We start from the raw sequence: 13,889 nt of genomic DNA on the forward strand, positions 1-13,889 counted from the left end.
CAGTTTAACTCATTGGTGTGTGTTATCTGGCTTCATGGACAGATAGAGCTGGGTGTCATCAGCATAGCAGTGTAAATGTATGCTATGTCTTCTAATGATGCTGCCTAAGGGAAGCATGTATAATGTAAACAGAATTGGTCCTAGCACTGAACCCTGTGGAACTCCATAATTAACCTCAGTGTGTGAAGAGGACTCTCCATTTACATGTGTGGCAGGATGAATGTTATCCCTCGGTCCAACCCACTTTCAGCCTGGCCCATTAGGGGGCGCTGGTATAAATAGTGGCCATTTGAGTGTCTCTGCATTGCTTGCCTGTGATCTCCTTTTTGGTCACCTGACTTCCTCGGTGTGGTAGAGATCGTTTGTGGGTTACTCCTCTAAAGTCTCCATCGCGGCTGGTCGTAGCTATAGAAGCCTCCTCTGAGCTATTCTGCTTACATTCTATGACCCGGCTTACTTGGTACGTAATCAACTTTTGTTACGCTCTCTGCCTTCTATTGTTCTTTTATAGTAATTATTTATTATGTTTCGCAGGAAGTGTGGGCCTTTTGCGCCAAGCTACGTGAACTGAAGTGATGCTGTTTTGCCTTGCTGTGCTTTTACCGTCTGTTCCCGTTGTGAGAATTCTTTCCCTGCTGCTGTCAGCTTTTACAGTGGACGTCGGCGTGGACAACGGCCATATGCATGCCGGTTATCGGAGTCAGCTGGTGTGCATATTGATTGACTGTTAACTTATCGTCGTGTGGACGGCAAGTTGGAGCAGTACGGCGATTCCGTTTGCTCCAGATTTTAGAGTTTTATTCAGATTGTATGTTGTTTTATTGCTTTTTGATTTGTAGTTTGGATTCTCTGTTACACCACTGGTGGGAGGCCCTTTTTCTAGCTGTGGATCACCAGTGTGGTCCTGCAGTTGGGTTATCCCCCGGTGCTACACATTAGTTTGTTGTAATATATTAAAATTTTCTTTGTTTCTTTTATTCAGATGCGGAGTGCCGACGTGGAGGAGACTAGGGTGCCTTGGTGGTGGGATCCCTTGAGTGTACACACCTGCCTTGTCTAGTTTATTAGTGTGAGTGTGTGATAGTGTGTTGCACTTCTGTTTTGGTGTGTTTTCTTTCTTTAGTTGTGTGTGGCATCCCTGCCCCTCCACTGGTAAGCCTCAGCTCTGAATACCTTTTTAAGCATATTTGGACTTGAATATTTATGATTGTGCTTTTATATGGTGTTTTAAATAATTATTAATAAATTGTGAATTTGTTGATCATTGAACCTCGTCTCTGGATTGAGTATAGCGAACCTAAGTGCCTTTTTGGTGATTTAGTGTCATTTCCAGTATTCTCTGGGTGAAATTCCCAGGGTGGCGTTGTCGTTCTTTAAAACTGCAGAGTATTTACTTTATATCCCAACCTCGTCTCGCCACACATGCACAAACTGGAGTCTATTAGATAGATATGATACAAACCACTGCAGCGCAGTACCTGTAATACCTACAGCATGTTCTAATCGCTCTAATAGGATATTATGGTCGACAGTATCGAACGCTGCACTGAGGTCTAGCAGGACAAGCACAGAGATGAGTCCACTGTCAGAGGCCATAAGAAGATCATTTGTAACCTTCACTAAAGCTGTTTCTGTGCTGTGATGAGCTCTGAAACCTGACTGAAACTCTTCAAATAAACCTCTGCAGATGATCTGTTAGCTGTTTGACAACTACTCTTTCAAGGATGTTTGATATAAAGGAAGGTTGGAGATTGGCCTATAATTAGCTAAGACTGCTGGGTCTATGAAGATTAAATATTTTCAGGGTTTATATGATTTGTTTGTTTATGAGCAGCTTTCCTTTGATGGTGTCTGACAGCCGAGTTAAAACTCATCCACCCATCCACACACATGCAGTATGCTGGTTCATATTTGAGGGACTTCCTTGGATGCTTTTCATGTAGCAGTAAAACCGGTCTGCTGGGGATCAGCTTCAACACTGCAGGCAAATGTTTCCATGTAATCAGCACAATCACCTGACTTCCTTTTTCAGAGTAAGGAACATTACAGCGTGTAATTGGACTGTAGTGTAGTTATATTATTTATATGAAACATGTATTAATAAACACAGATGCGCTGATGTGACATTGTAAAAACGTAAAAATAAGAAAAAGTCAAGCAGTGCACACACGATTTGCAACCTCTGAATTTTACCTTTATTTTACACTTAGATAATGATAAGTATTGTTTGTCAGGGTAGGGCCTCCCTCAGCTCACTGTGTTGTGTCTCCTCCACACTTGGGTCTCGAGAGTTTGTTGCAGTCGTCAGAAACATGCTGAGTATAAATATTGTGCAACAAATTCTGGTGATAATATTTATCCCCAAAGCAGAGTAATGTAGAATCACTTAATATTAAAACATCTTGGACCTGAGCGGACTTCTGTTGGAGAGAACAATGGAGTAGGCCGAGGCACGTGCAGCGAGGGGGGTGGAGGGGGCTTGAGCACCTGCCCCTTTCCTCTCGGGTGCCCCAGGTGCCCTTTTCTTTCTCTCTTTTTTTAATGTGTGTGGAGTCCTGCCTGTGCCCCTCAACAAAAACATTTAATTATAAATCCTAATTTTGCTCAATAAAAGCATCTTGCTCGCATCAGTCACATGAGGACTTTTAACCAATGCTCGGCCTCGACAGCAGAGCACATCGGTTATGAGCCAGGAAGAGCTTGCAAAGAGCACGCACATTTTTTTCCGCCTGAGCGGTGCGAAGCTGTAGGAGAAACACACAAATTAATTGGGAGCCGCAGACTGGTGCCACAAAAACCAGTAAGTAGTACAGCGTACACTGTAGACTACACCACACAGCAGTGTTACTATGTACATGTTGTTCAGTTGTCTTGTAGCAACTGACAAACTGAAACAAATGAGCGTGTGTGTGTGTAACCGGTGTGGTTCTGCGCTGTGTCTGATCCTGACGATAAAAGGTGAAAGAAAAACCTCCAAATAAATAGCTGGCTCGCTCCAGCTCCTACGACCAAATACAAACAGTGGGGAAGAGGGTTAGCTCAGCCCACCACAACTTCCAAGCTAGCAAGAATGATCTATTCATGCTAGCGATCACGTTCCCTAGAACACACATATGGCACACACGTACTACACATTTATAGCATCTAACAAAAAACAGGCATAATGATGGCAATAATTGAACTAAAATTGCAATCAGAAACATCAGGGTGGCTAAATATGCATTATATGTGTGTTTTACAGTGTTGGAAAGAAATGACACCGACCGCTCCCACAGGGGGATTGTAGAAAAGGGGAGGGGCCAGAGGGGTGCACTGTATATATAGAGTTGCACCAAAGAAGAACAATGAGGAGGGGCTCTAACTGATAATGAACATAACTACAGGCTTGGAGGTCCTAAAAGGCAGGTATAACAGGAACGGTTTGTGGGTTTAGAACACATTTTGTGTAATTATAACAACATGTGATTTATGACCCTCTTACATGTGTGCAACAGCATGACAAACATTACTTTTATTAACTGCACAGGTGTGAGGGTCATTAGCTGCTAGCTAATTGGGTAAGAGTGGGTCTGTAGCTTTGTGTAATTATGATATTGTAAAGTGTAGAAGTAAATTTAAATGATATACAAAGAGGTGTTTACAAAGGTTATAAAGTTAGTTATGTAGCTATTTGGTGGTTACGTGTTTTGATATTTACATGTTTACACGTTTGAATGTTTAGACATGCATGTTCAAACCAGTAATAAGTATGTGTTATATCTACCTGGTTGTTTTCCCTGTTTTGATCTGTATGAGATTTCCTGGCTTCTGAGAGGACAGTGAAGTATTCATGCACACAGGAAGTGTGGGTTGTTGTTGCTGTGTGCTGAGAGTAAAGAGGCTGCTAAAAAGTTATCCGTCTCCATCTTGCTGTTCCTAATTATTCAGAGAGATTCCAAACCATCTGGTGAACCCTCACGTTACAATATCATGAAGAAACAAACGTCCAGCCTGGAAGTAATAAATGCGTGAGTGCAATCTTCCTGCTCTATCTCAGTCATTTGTCCTTTGACTGCATCTTGCATCTTCACAGAAACACTGTCACCAACTTCACACCTTTAACCAGCTTTTGAGTGAATCGTCCAATTACATGACAGTTTCCGAAGATGAGGGACCTGAAATTACTGTGACTCAACAGCTAACACAGTATATTTGATCACTTCCTGGACCTGATTAATTTAACTGAACTTAATTTGAATTTCAGCCCAAACAAAAGACACAAAACGCATTTTTATTCTGAAACTCCTCAGCGGATTTTTATTTGCATGTTCATTTCTGTGAGAGCGCCCTCTGCTGGAACTCACAGGGTGACCTCTTCTTTGTGGGAGCTCACCACCTTCCCGTCCACGACCTCCTCTACGATGACGATTTGTTTTTTGGTGGTGACGCTGGTGGAGGAGGTGGAGGAGGTGGAGGAGGAGGTGGTGGAGGTGGTGGTTTTACTGCAGTAGGAGACAAACAGGACCGTCTGGATTTAATCACTGAACATAAATATTTCAGAAACATTTGTTTGCTGTCACTAAAGCATTTTTCATATTTGTCTGTCCTAAACGTTTTTACAGGTAAAGGCTCTGACCTGCCGGTGCCCTCTCCTTCGAGCAGCCTCCTGTACTCGGCGATCTCCATCTCCAGCCTGGTCTTGATGTCCAGCAGCCTCTGGTACTCGTGGGACTGCCGCTCCAGGTCTGCCCTCAGCTGCGACAGCTGCTCCTCCAGCATGAGTACCTGGTTCTGGTAACCAGACAGCTGCATGGCGTACCGGCTCTGAGTCTCAGCCAGCGTGCCCTCCAACCCGGCTTTCTGCAGGAGGCACAGAGGAGGAGGCTCAGTGTGTTTTCTGGAAAGCTATGAAAACCTTTGTGTGCTGTGATACTGACCATGCTGAGCTGTGACTGCAGCTCGATCTCCAGGCTCTGCAGCAACCGTTTGAGATCTGTGAGCTCTGATTTGGACGTCTGCATGGTTTCTGTGCTGGCGACGACTTCTTTGTTCAGCGCTTCGGACTGAAAGGACCAAAAACAATGTTGTGATGTTTATTTAGATCAATATTAAGTCATTCACCCCTCGTCCATCCAGCCACCAGGTATGATGCACCCATCATGCTCGGTGTCTACAAAACAAGCCATTAGTATTATTGTGGAGTCTTTACAACAGCTGGTTGTGGTTTCTTCTGTATGAATAAAACTGAATGGAAAACCCAGAAACATCCTGGTGATGCTAGAGAAGAAGTCAGAGGCTCATCTTCTGGGATTGTTTATCTCCTGAGTTAAAAATCCTGCCTCACCTTCGCCTGGAACCAGGCGTCCAGTTCTTTGCGTTGCTTGGCAGCGAGACCCTCGTAGTGCTCTCTGATCTCCTCCATGACCTTGTTGAGGTCCTCCTGAGGAGCAGCGTCCACTTCTACGTTTACCTGACCGCTCATCTGAGTCCGCATGGCCAGCAGCTCCTACAAATACAACCAGGAGGCACATTAATGGACATCTATTAATAGCTGGGATATTATTTATCCCCAAACACAGAGCAAGAACTCACTGACCTCCTCGTGGTTCTTCTTGAGGAAGACCAGCTCTTCCTTCAGGCCCTCGATCTGCATCTCCAGATCGGTCCTGGTCAGAGTCAGCTCATCCAGGACTCTCCTGAGCCCGGCGATGTCGGCCTCCACGGACTGACGCATGGCCAGCTCGTTCTCGTACCTGCAGAAGAACACAAGCATTCAGAAATTTCCCAAACAATCAGAAACAGAAAAACCTCATTTGGTTGCATCTAAGCCGTCGAACTATCTGCAAACCAACGACTCTCTGAGCAGCAGTGAAACTGAAACTGAAAAGAAGAACGTTTAAAGTAAAAGCTCTGCTGTTTGAAATGTTTTGGCTTCAGCAGGAAGAAGTTGCTTTTACTTTGAAGGCCAGCGTTCGTTGCTTCCTGTTTTACTGCCGCTCCGCGAGAAGTTAGGATTGTTTGCGCACGAGCTGCTCTCCTCCATGTAAACGTGACTTTAGCGCTGGACTAGTAACCACAGCGGTGGTTCTCTCTCGCCGAGCGACAGGGGGACGCACACTTCTGTGCTGGTTAGGCTTTTTTTGTTTGCCAGCATTAGACAAGTTAACATCACATGGTTAGTGGTCATGTGACTGCAAAGCCTGAATAGTGCTAATATACAGCAAGAGCTACCTTAAGGAAATAAGAGTGACAGTGAGTGAAAAGTGGGTGTGGTTTAGGATCTGAAAGAGCGTTATTTAATTATGATGTCATGCTGTTGTTTGCAGGCGTGACAAAGTCATAAATTAAAAAGCTAGCTGCACACAGCTGTGGAGTTACTGTTACATTTTTTCTTTATTTTCTGTTGCTTATTAAAATCTTTTCAAGTTCAAGTTAAAATTTTATTCACCACATGCAGTGGAATGAACCCGCCCCCCGACCTTACACACACAACACAGACATCACATGGGGATACAGTCAGAGAACGGTAGCGTTACAGAAAAACACTGAAATGTACACTACAATGGGAAAGTACAAGAGGAAAAAAAGAGACCTCTGCTCATGCTGGGCTACAGGAGGACAGCATGAGAACAGGAAACAAAAAAAGTCTTTTAAAAACTCAGACTGAGGTCTTAAGATTAATGTGTGCTTCCCCTAAACACGAGCCACTACGAGTCCCCCTGATTCATATTTGACTGGAAAAACAAACCCTGAAATATGTTTTTCATTCATACTCAACATGTCATAAATGAACTGCTGGCTTCATTAACAAACTCGTTCACTCACTTGAGCCTGAAGTCTTCAGCGGCCAGCTTGGCGTTGTCGATGCAGAGGTAGATGCCACCGTTGATTTTGGTAGCATCCTGGATCTGAAGGTGAAAACAGGGCAGTTTAAGAATATCCGATTTTACAGGTGAAGACAAACTGACAGAGCACCGAGTTCAGCTTTATGTGATGATGTCATCTTAAATATAAATGATACATTTCTGCAGTGAGGTTTTTAATCTGCTCATTTCTTTTATCTTCGCGCTGCACAAACAGATTTTCTTAGTTTCTGTGAAAAGTGATGAAAGTGTGAGGCTGTGATGTCACACCTTCGTCTTTCTCGGGTGTTTCCTTCTGTTCTGACTCTTATTCACCTTCACATCCTCCTTTGTGTTTTTAAATGCTTTGTGGTGCTTTACTCTCTGACTGCACTGCTTTTTTCTGCTTCAGGAAACAGATCCTGGAGCTGAAGATGAAGCTGATGCAAGGCTGAGCAATGCTGTGCGTGCACCTTGGTCATGTGACTAAACAAAGGTGAGCCTACCTTTGCATGCAGCTCTGCGATGGTTTTGTAGTACTGGCTGTAGTCTTTGGAGGAGGGGGAGGTCTTCTTCTCCAGGAACTCTCTGATCTTCTTCTCCAGCTCGGCATTGGCCGCCTCCAGCTTGCGCACCTTGTCCAGGTAGGAGGCCAGACGGTCGTTCAGGTTCTGCATGGTGGCTTTCTCATTGGCAGAGAGCCCAACGCTGTCACCAGCACCACCTCCAAACCCGAAACCACCGCCACCTGCTCCACCGCCACCTGCTCCACCGCTGAAGCCAAAGCTGTAGGCAGATCCACTTCCACCTCCACCTCCACCTCCACCACCGCCACCACCAAACAGAGACATTGCGGATGAAGCAGTAGACATTCTGACTCCTCCCATGGCGCCGGAAAGGGACCTGCTGCTGCCCCGGAACATTCCCCCACTAGCAGACCTGAAGGACATCGTCTCGTGTGATGATGAGGATGAAGGATGCTGTCTTTCTGCTTCAGCTGAAGAGGAGAAAGTGGAGCGCTCAGACAGCGCAGGATTTTTTATACTCTCAGATGAGCGAGTGAGGAGGAGGAGGGATGATGGTGAGCTGGCGCCGAGCCTGGGAGGAGACACCTGTGATTGCTTCAGTCACGAACAGCAGAAAGCTTAATGGTTTAGGGTGTGCCTAAGAATGTGGAATCCACTCACAGTCAACACAGTGAATAACAGACATCACGCCAAGTTTCATTTCACACCAGAGGGGCTGACAGGTTCGAGGAAACCAGTTCAGACACAGATGATATTTAGTTAGAGCCTCCGATCAAGACAAATCCTGTCTCAGCCGCACAGGAGTGACTCTCCTGATGTGTTGTGTTGCTTTCATGCTCGTTTAGCAGTTTAATCTTCAGTAAACTGAGGAGCAGCTGAAACTCGAGGTCCAAAGTTCAACCAAACACTTCTGAAAAGCCGCAGAGCTCAAGAGATTATCCTGCATAAGCATTAACCCATCGATTCTGAGCCGGAGAGAACCACAGCCCTGCAGCTTTACAGCCATTTTTCATCCACGCCTGTCCAGAGCCATAAAGCATAAAACACGTCCATTCGAGTCATCAGGGATATTTCACTGTCATACTTTAAAGTGAAATTTCAATCTTAGGTTTAAAATGAGAAAAGTGTTGCTCACTTTACTCATATTTTGAGTGTTAGAGCGTCCTAGTTGTTGACATAGTTATAGTGTCATGTTAAACAAACACAAAGCCAAAGGCGAGGTTTTCTGACTCCACACCAGACGTGATGAGAACCTCGTTAAAGATGCAAACAAATTAAATTAAATCTGCATGAAATTTGTGATGCAAATAAAAAGAATTTTGCTGTTGTTTAAATTGAAATGATCTCACCTCCAGTAAATAATATGCCCAGTGCTCCTCCCGCTCTGTCCTGGCCCTGTCTGGGTCTGGTGCCCAGCCTTTCTCCGTCCTCCCTGTTCTCCTTTTCCTTGCAGGCTCCAGGTCGGCCCACTGCTCTGTTGGCCTTCAGACTGAGACGACTTGATGCAGTTACTGGACTTGTGCAGCTTTTCCATGCTCCACACAGCAGCACTGACCTGAGCCAATGTAGTCTGGAGTCCCAAGAAGGCTCCAGAATTTCATTATCTGGGCAAATGCTGCTGATCCTAACCAGTGTTGGGCAAGTTATTTTGAAAGCGTAATTAATAACAGTTACTAGTTACTTCTTCAAAAAAGTAACCGAGTTAGTAACTGAGTTACAATATTCTAAAAGTAATTAATTACTTGAAAAGTAACTATTGTGTTACTTTAAAAAAAACGTTTAACCCTCTGGGGTCCAGGGTATAAGCGTCCATTTTTAACTATTTTCCCTCCTAATTTCACCTTTAAAAACTATTTATTTGCCTTGTTTGGTCTCATCCTTTCAGCACAGCCTCACGTGTCTGAATTTATAGTCATGTTTTCATTTTGACAGACTGTACTAACACAACTGATCTAAAATCAGACAAAAAACATAAAATCAGAGTAGAAAAAGTGATATTTTTACTGTAACAACCACAAACATGTTTAATGAATCATATTTCATAACTTTAAATACAAATATAAACTGTCAGTTTTAAAATCATATGCACAAGGTTTGCAAACAACAAAGTTATTTGCAGCCATTTACCTTTTACCCTTTTTTAATAACCATTTCAAACTGTTTACAGAACAATCAGCTGTTCTTCAATAAGATGCCACAAATTATTTGTGCCACTCCAAATATTTCTGTCCACTATAAAGGAAACATCACAGCCTGATACCTGCAGGTCTGACAGCAGCAGGTGTGTCACTGCTGTTTCTACCTGGAGACAGCAGTCGCCTCATTGTTCTGACACACAACACAAAACTATCCACAACACACTAACTACACAAGACAACACATTAACTACACACTGCAAACACGCTAAACGTCACAAATCTCTCACATCTCAAAGCTCTCTCTCTCTCTCTCTCTCTCTCTCTCTCTCACTCCTAAATCTTCCGCCTCTTCCTAAACAACCAAATGTCATGTGGCCATATCATTTTTTCATTGGTCGACATGGTGCATTTTTCCACCAACAGGAACGGGGTGGTTTTGGTCAAAAGTAGTGGTGCAACGATCAAAAATCTCACAGATCACGATTTTAAGTCACGGATCAGCAAAAATAGGAAAAAGAGACAAAAATTCGACTCGTTTACTTATTTAAGTATTTTTTGCCTATTAAAAAACATTCAACTGAAGACTCATTCCACTCACTTATATAAATAAAATAAAAACATTTCTTGTTCTGATTGTGGACATTTTACGAGGACAGAAAAGGACAGATGAGCTGCCCCGATGGCCTGATGTGACTTGATGGTGCGAGTCTGCGCTCCGTCTTGTAGGGGGAAAGCGTTCCTGCACGACTCTGAGCGCACACGAGTCCTGACACGTCCGCGTATAATGGTTTGTAAAGTGTTTTTGTGGTGTGGGTGTAGCTGGGTGCATTCATGCTGCAGGTGCCAGCCGCTGCTCCCAGGCTGCAGGGCCAAACACTCGCTGATCGAGGTGATAATGACAAACAAATGAATAAAACTTCTGTGTAACGAAGCAAAAGCAGAGCGCTTCATAGTGCAGTCCGGGTGTGCAGATGGTGTTTGTGGATGTGGACTAGGACGCAGTCCGCGCGCATGAAGTGATGATTTTAAGGATTTAAAGACTATTTAGCATCTTTTATTTCTGAGGAGCTCAGCATGAAACCTGGAAAACTGTTAGATGAGGTCTGTGAAGGCGCTCAGTCATCCAGGTCATCATAAGGAGCTTTGAAGGAGCAGATAAACTGTGGCCTCTGCTTGCAGCACGCGCTCGTGCCGAAGATAAACAAATTTCACAGCAGCTAATTGCGTGCTGGTAACCGCTAAACTGTGCTTGGCTGTTGCGCTGCTAGACCACTGTTAGCAGGATGACATCATCCATCTGCTTTAACAACCGTCCCACCGCCATCATACTTGTTATAGTTTACATTTGTTATTTTATTAGTTTCAGTCCGAGTTTTATTTTTTCCTTCTTCAGTTTCAGTCAGGTAAAAATCGTCTGTTCATCGCTCACTGACGCCAGAAACAAAATCAGGGCTGTTTTTTTATTGCCAAGTTGAACTGATCATTACTTAATATTCAGACTTCACTGGGCTGATTTTGATTTCACGTGATTTTTTATATTGGTATTAATCCCACAGGAGGAGCTCTTTGCTAATAAAAACTCTGGACTGCAGATTGTCTGTGTGCTCGCTCCACTTGATCATAAGCATCAAACATAATGCACAATAACTCAAACAGACTCCAGAGTCTGGAGCAGTTTTAGGAGGCAGACCTTCCTGATAATGAGAAATCCTTTCAACAGTACGTTCCCGGGTTTCCAGACCAGCTCAGCTCCTCGAGAAAAATCTGTCAAATCCCCAAAACACGCAGGCATGTCTCCTGTGGGTCTGATGAAGATAAAACAGGAACTTTCTCGTTATTTCACTGAATGCAAACTGTAAAAAAGATGCCGTTCCTGGGATTTAAAGTCTTTCCTCCTCCTCATGTGTCAGTAGGACAAAGGTGAAATCAGCTGTTTAAACTTGGGCCTGATCCCCGCTGAATGACAAAAACAGTCAAAGACCAAAATGTGAGTCCTGCTCAGGAGCGCACGCATGCAGACTCTACCGGTGATTGTGTCTGTTATCAGATATCCCACATAGCAGACAGGTCTGGCCCGGATCTGGTGTCAAGCCAGGACTGCTGGCTGACTTCTGGCATGATAAGTGGTATGTCATCCAGATATGGGCCTGGCCTGGCATAGGTGGTACTGTCTATGTGATGGCATGTAACATCTGGCTCGATTGTGGTTTGGTGTATGTGGCCCAGGCCCATAGAAAACAGGTCTGGCCCGGATCTGGTATCAAGGTGGCACTTCTGACTGGCTGGTGTCATGGCAGAGTGTCAACCAGATGTTTGCCAGGTCTGGCAATGATGGTAAAAAATGGTAAATGGCCTGTATTTATATAGCGCTTTACCCTACATTCAGTCATCCACACATTCATCCACACATTCGCACACTGGTGATGGCAGCTACATTGTAGCCACAGCTGCCCAGGGGCGCACTGACAGAGGCGATGGTGCTATTTATGTTCCTATTTTCCTATTTTAGTTAGAAGACCCAAATGCTGTGTTGCAATACTATACTGCTATGGTAGCCAACGTTTCAAGTGCAGGTTTGACAGGTTTGTGAGTGTAGACTTGATCCAAAACCTAGTGAGGGTTTACTTGTCTTTGCTAGTAGGTGGCTATAGCTCATGAGGTAGAGCGGGTCACCTACTGATCGGAAGTTTAGTGGTTTGATCCCTGGTTCCTCCAGTCAGCAAGAGTATGAGTATGAATGTAGTTAGGAAGCTATGGCGTTATTTTTGTGCCACTACTGAGCGCACGGGGGAAAAAATTGCAGGTGCAAGTGTTGCATTTTGAGAAGAAATTTATTTTGAGTGAAGAAAAGCTAAATTCGAGTGAACAAAATCCATTCCTGCGTGCAAAAAATGTATTTCAGTGTTTGCTGTTATCCACACACACACACACACACACACACACACACACACACACACACAACAGCAGCCCCTCTCGCTCAGTTTTTGCGCTCGCTCGCAATGTGTTGCTCGCGCTCTCTTAACATTTCTGCCCGTGTGCGCTCAACTCTTTCTCTGCACCGTTATATTTGTGCCACAAAACCAGCCAATCACAGACTTGGATGCAAAAAAATCTGATTGGCTGTTCTGGTCTCCAATCAGCTCGAAATGACAAAATGCAATATCCCAGAATGCATTTCGACCAAAACTCAAACGAGGCAGTGGCGGAGGAACACAGAGTGGCGGAGTTTGAAATATTACTCTGTCTGTGGCACAAAATAAACTTTTAAGATATTTTCATGTGAGAATGTTTCTGTGTAAACTTCAAATATCTGCTCGATTCATCAAGACATCACATATTTGCACAAGTGCTCTAACGTTTTCGGAGATGCCTGTTACCCACCAGCTGACCGGGTGGTCACTCGGGTTAAACATAATATAAAAGGCTGAACTGACAAAAAAATCACCGACTACACCACCAGGTGTTACAGGAAAAACCATAAAGCCTTTGAACTGAAACAAACACTGTTGTGACAGTGATGTACACTGTCTTGTTGGTATATGTGTATGATTTGTATCACCTTCATGTTTCCAAACCGACATCATGAGCAGCAGCTTTACAGCTGTGGCTCTGTTATGGCCCTGTCCATAATCTGTTTTGGTGGCTGTTGTTGTCTGTGCCTTTAAGTCTTTGCAGGTCCCGGAGTGGATGAGCTGACGGCTGCTGATTGGTCCCCTGGCCATGTGATCTTCTTCAAATCCCTCACCAGCAGTTGTCCTGGACGAGCCCCCACTTTATGTTACACCCCAGTCTAGGGGTACAGGAACGCAACATAAGTTTGAAAAGACTGCCCTGCCCTGGTCCCCACCAACAGAAATACAGCACCATTGAAAAAGAAGCTCTCTCTCTATTGCTTGCTCTACAGCATTTCGAGGTCTATGTCGGTTCCAGTTCAGCACCTGTCATTGTTTACACAGACCACAACCCCCTCGTGTTTTTGACCCGAATGCAAAATTCTAACCAAAGGCTCATGAGATGGTCCCTCTTAGTACAGGATTTCAATCTGGAGATCCATCACAAAAAAGGGACAGAGAATGTACTGGCAGATGTGCTGTCACGTGGTTTTCGGAACCCCTAAGCGCCAAACATCTTTAGGGGAGATATTTGGTCTTGGGAAGGGGGGTGTTATGGCCCTGTCCATAATCTGTTTTGGTGGCTGTTGTTGTCTGTGCCTTTAAGTCTTTGCAGGTCCCGGAGTGGATGAGCTGACGGCTGCTGATTGGTCCCCTGGCCATGTGATCTTCTTCAAATCCCTCACCAGCAGTTGTCCCGGGGCAGCCACTGACAGCAGCAGCAGACCTGACCCTGGCCTCCAAAACCTGAGACTTTTGTGCCTGTGATTTTTTCGGCTTTTCTGAGTTTTG

General features: G+C 44.4%; 1 protein-coding gene and 1 long non-coding RNA gene across 2 annotated transcripts; one reads left to right on the plus strand and one right to left on the minus strand.

Moving 5' to 3' along the window:
• The first annotated feature begins 195 nt into the window (after window positions 1-195).
• LOC146712087 (uncharacterized) lies at window positions 196-1,264 on the plus strand. The gene is made up of 2 exons (XR_014920243.1): window positions 196-460; window positions 535-1,264. It is a non-coding gene; the product is annotated as an uncharacterized LOC146712087 (long non-coding RNA).
• Window positions 1,265-4,267: 3,003 nt separating this feature from the next.
• Window positions 4,268-7,848, minus strand: LOC146712088 (keratin, type I cytoskeletal 13-like). The gene is made up of 7 exons (XM_085455229.1): window positions 7,328-7,848; window positions 6,805-6,887; window positions 5,576-5,732; window positions 5,324-5,485; window positions 4,917-5,042; window positions 4,616-4,839; window positions 4,268-4,481 (listed from the first exon to the last, which is right to left on the minus strand). The coding sequence occupies exons 1-7, from the start codon at window positions 7,769-7,771 to the stop codon at window positions 4,340-4,342; spliced, it is 1,338 nt and encodes a 445-aa protein (XP_085311355.1). The 5' UTR covers window positions 7,772-7,848; the 3' UTR covers window positions 4,268-4,339.
• Window positions 7,849-13,889: the final 6,041 nt, after the last annotated feature.

This window comes from Copadichromis virginalis, linkage group LG4, assembly GCF_057382275.1.
Source record: "Copadichromis virginalis isolate Kocher_CV1m ecotype Utaka linkage group LG4, C_Virginalis_male_GT1.1, whole genome shotgun sequence".
NCBI lineage: Eukaryota > Metazoa > Chordata > Actinopteri > Cichliformes > Cichlidae > Copadichromis > Copadichromis virginalis.

Bases quoted from the DNA above. Each gene is read 5' to 3' on its own strand.
- LOC146712088 (XM_085455229.1), bottom strand. From the start codon at position 7,771: ATGTCCTTCAGGTCTGCTAGTGGGGGAATGTTCCGGGGCAGCAGCAGG. The intron at 6,888-7,327 runs GTAGGCTCACCT...TTTCACCTTCAG, and splicing joins TCGCAGAGCTGCATGCAAAG to ATCCAGGATGCTACCAAAAT. The intron at 5,486-5,575 runs GTCAGTGAGTTC...TTGTATTTGTAG, and splicing joins TCAAGAAGAACCACGAGGAG to GAGCTGCTGGCCATGCGGAC.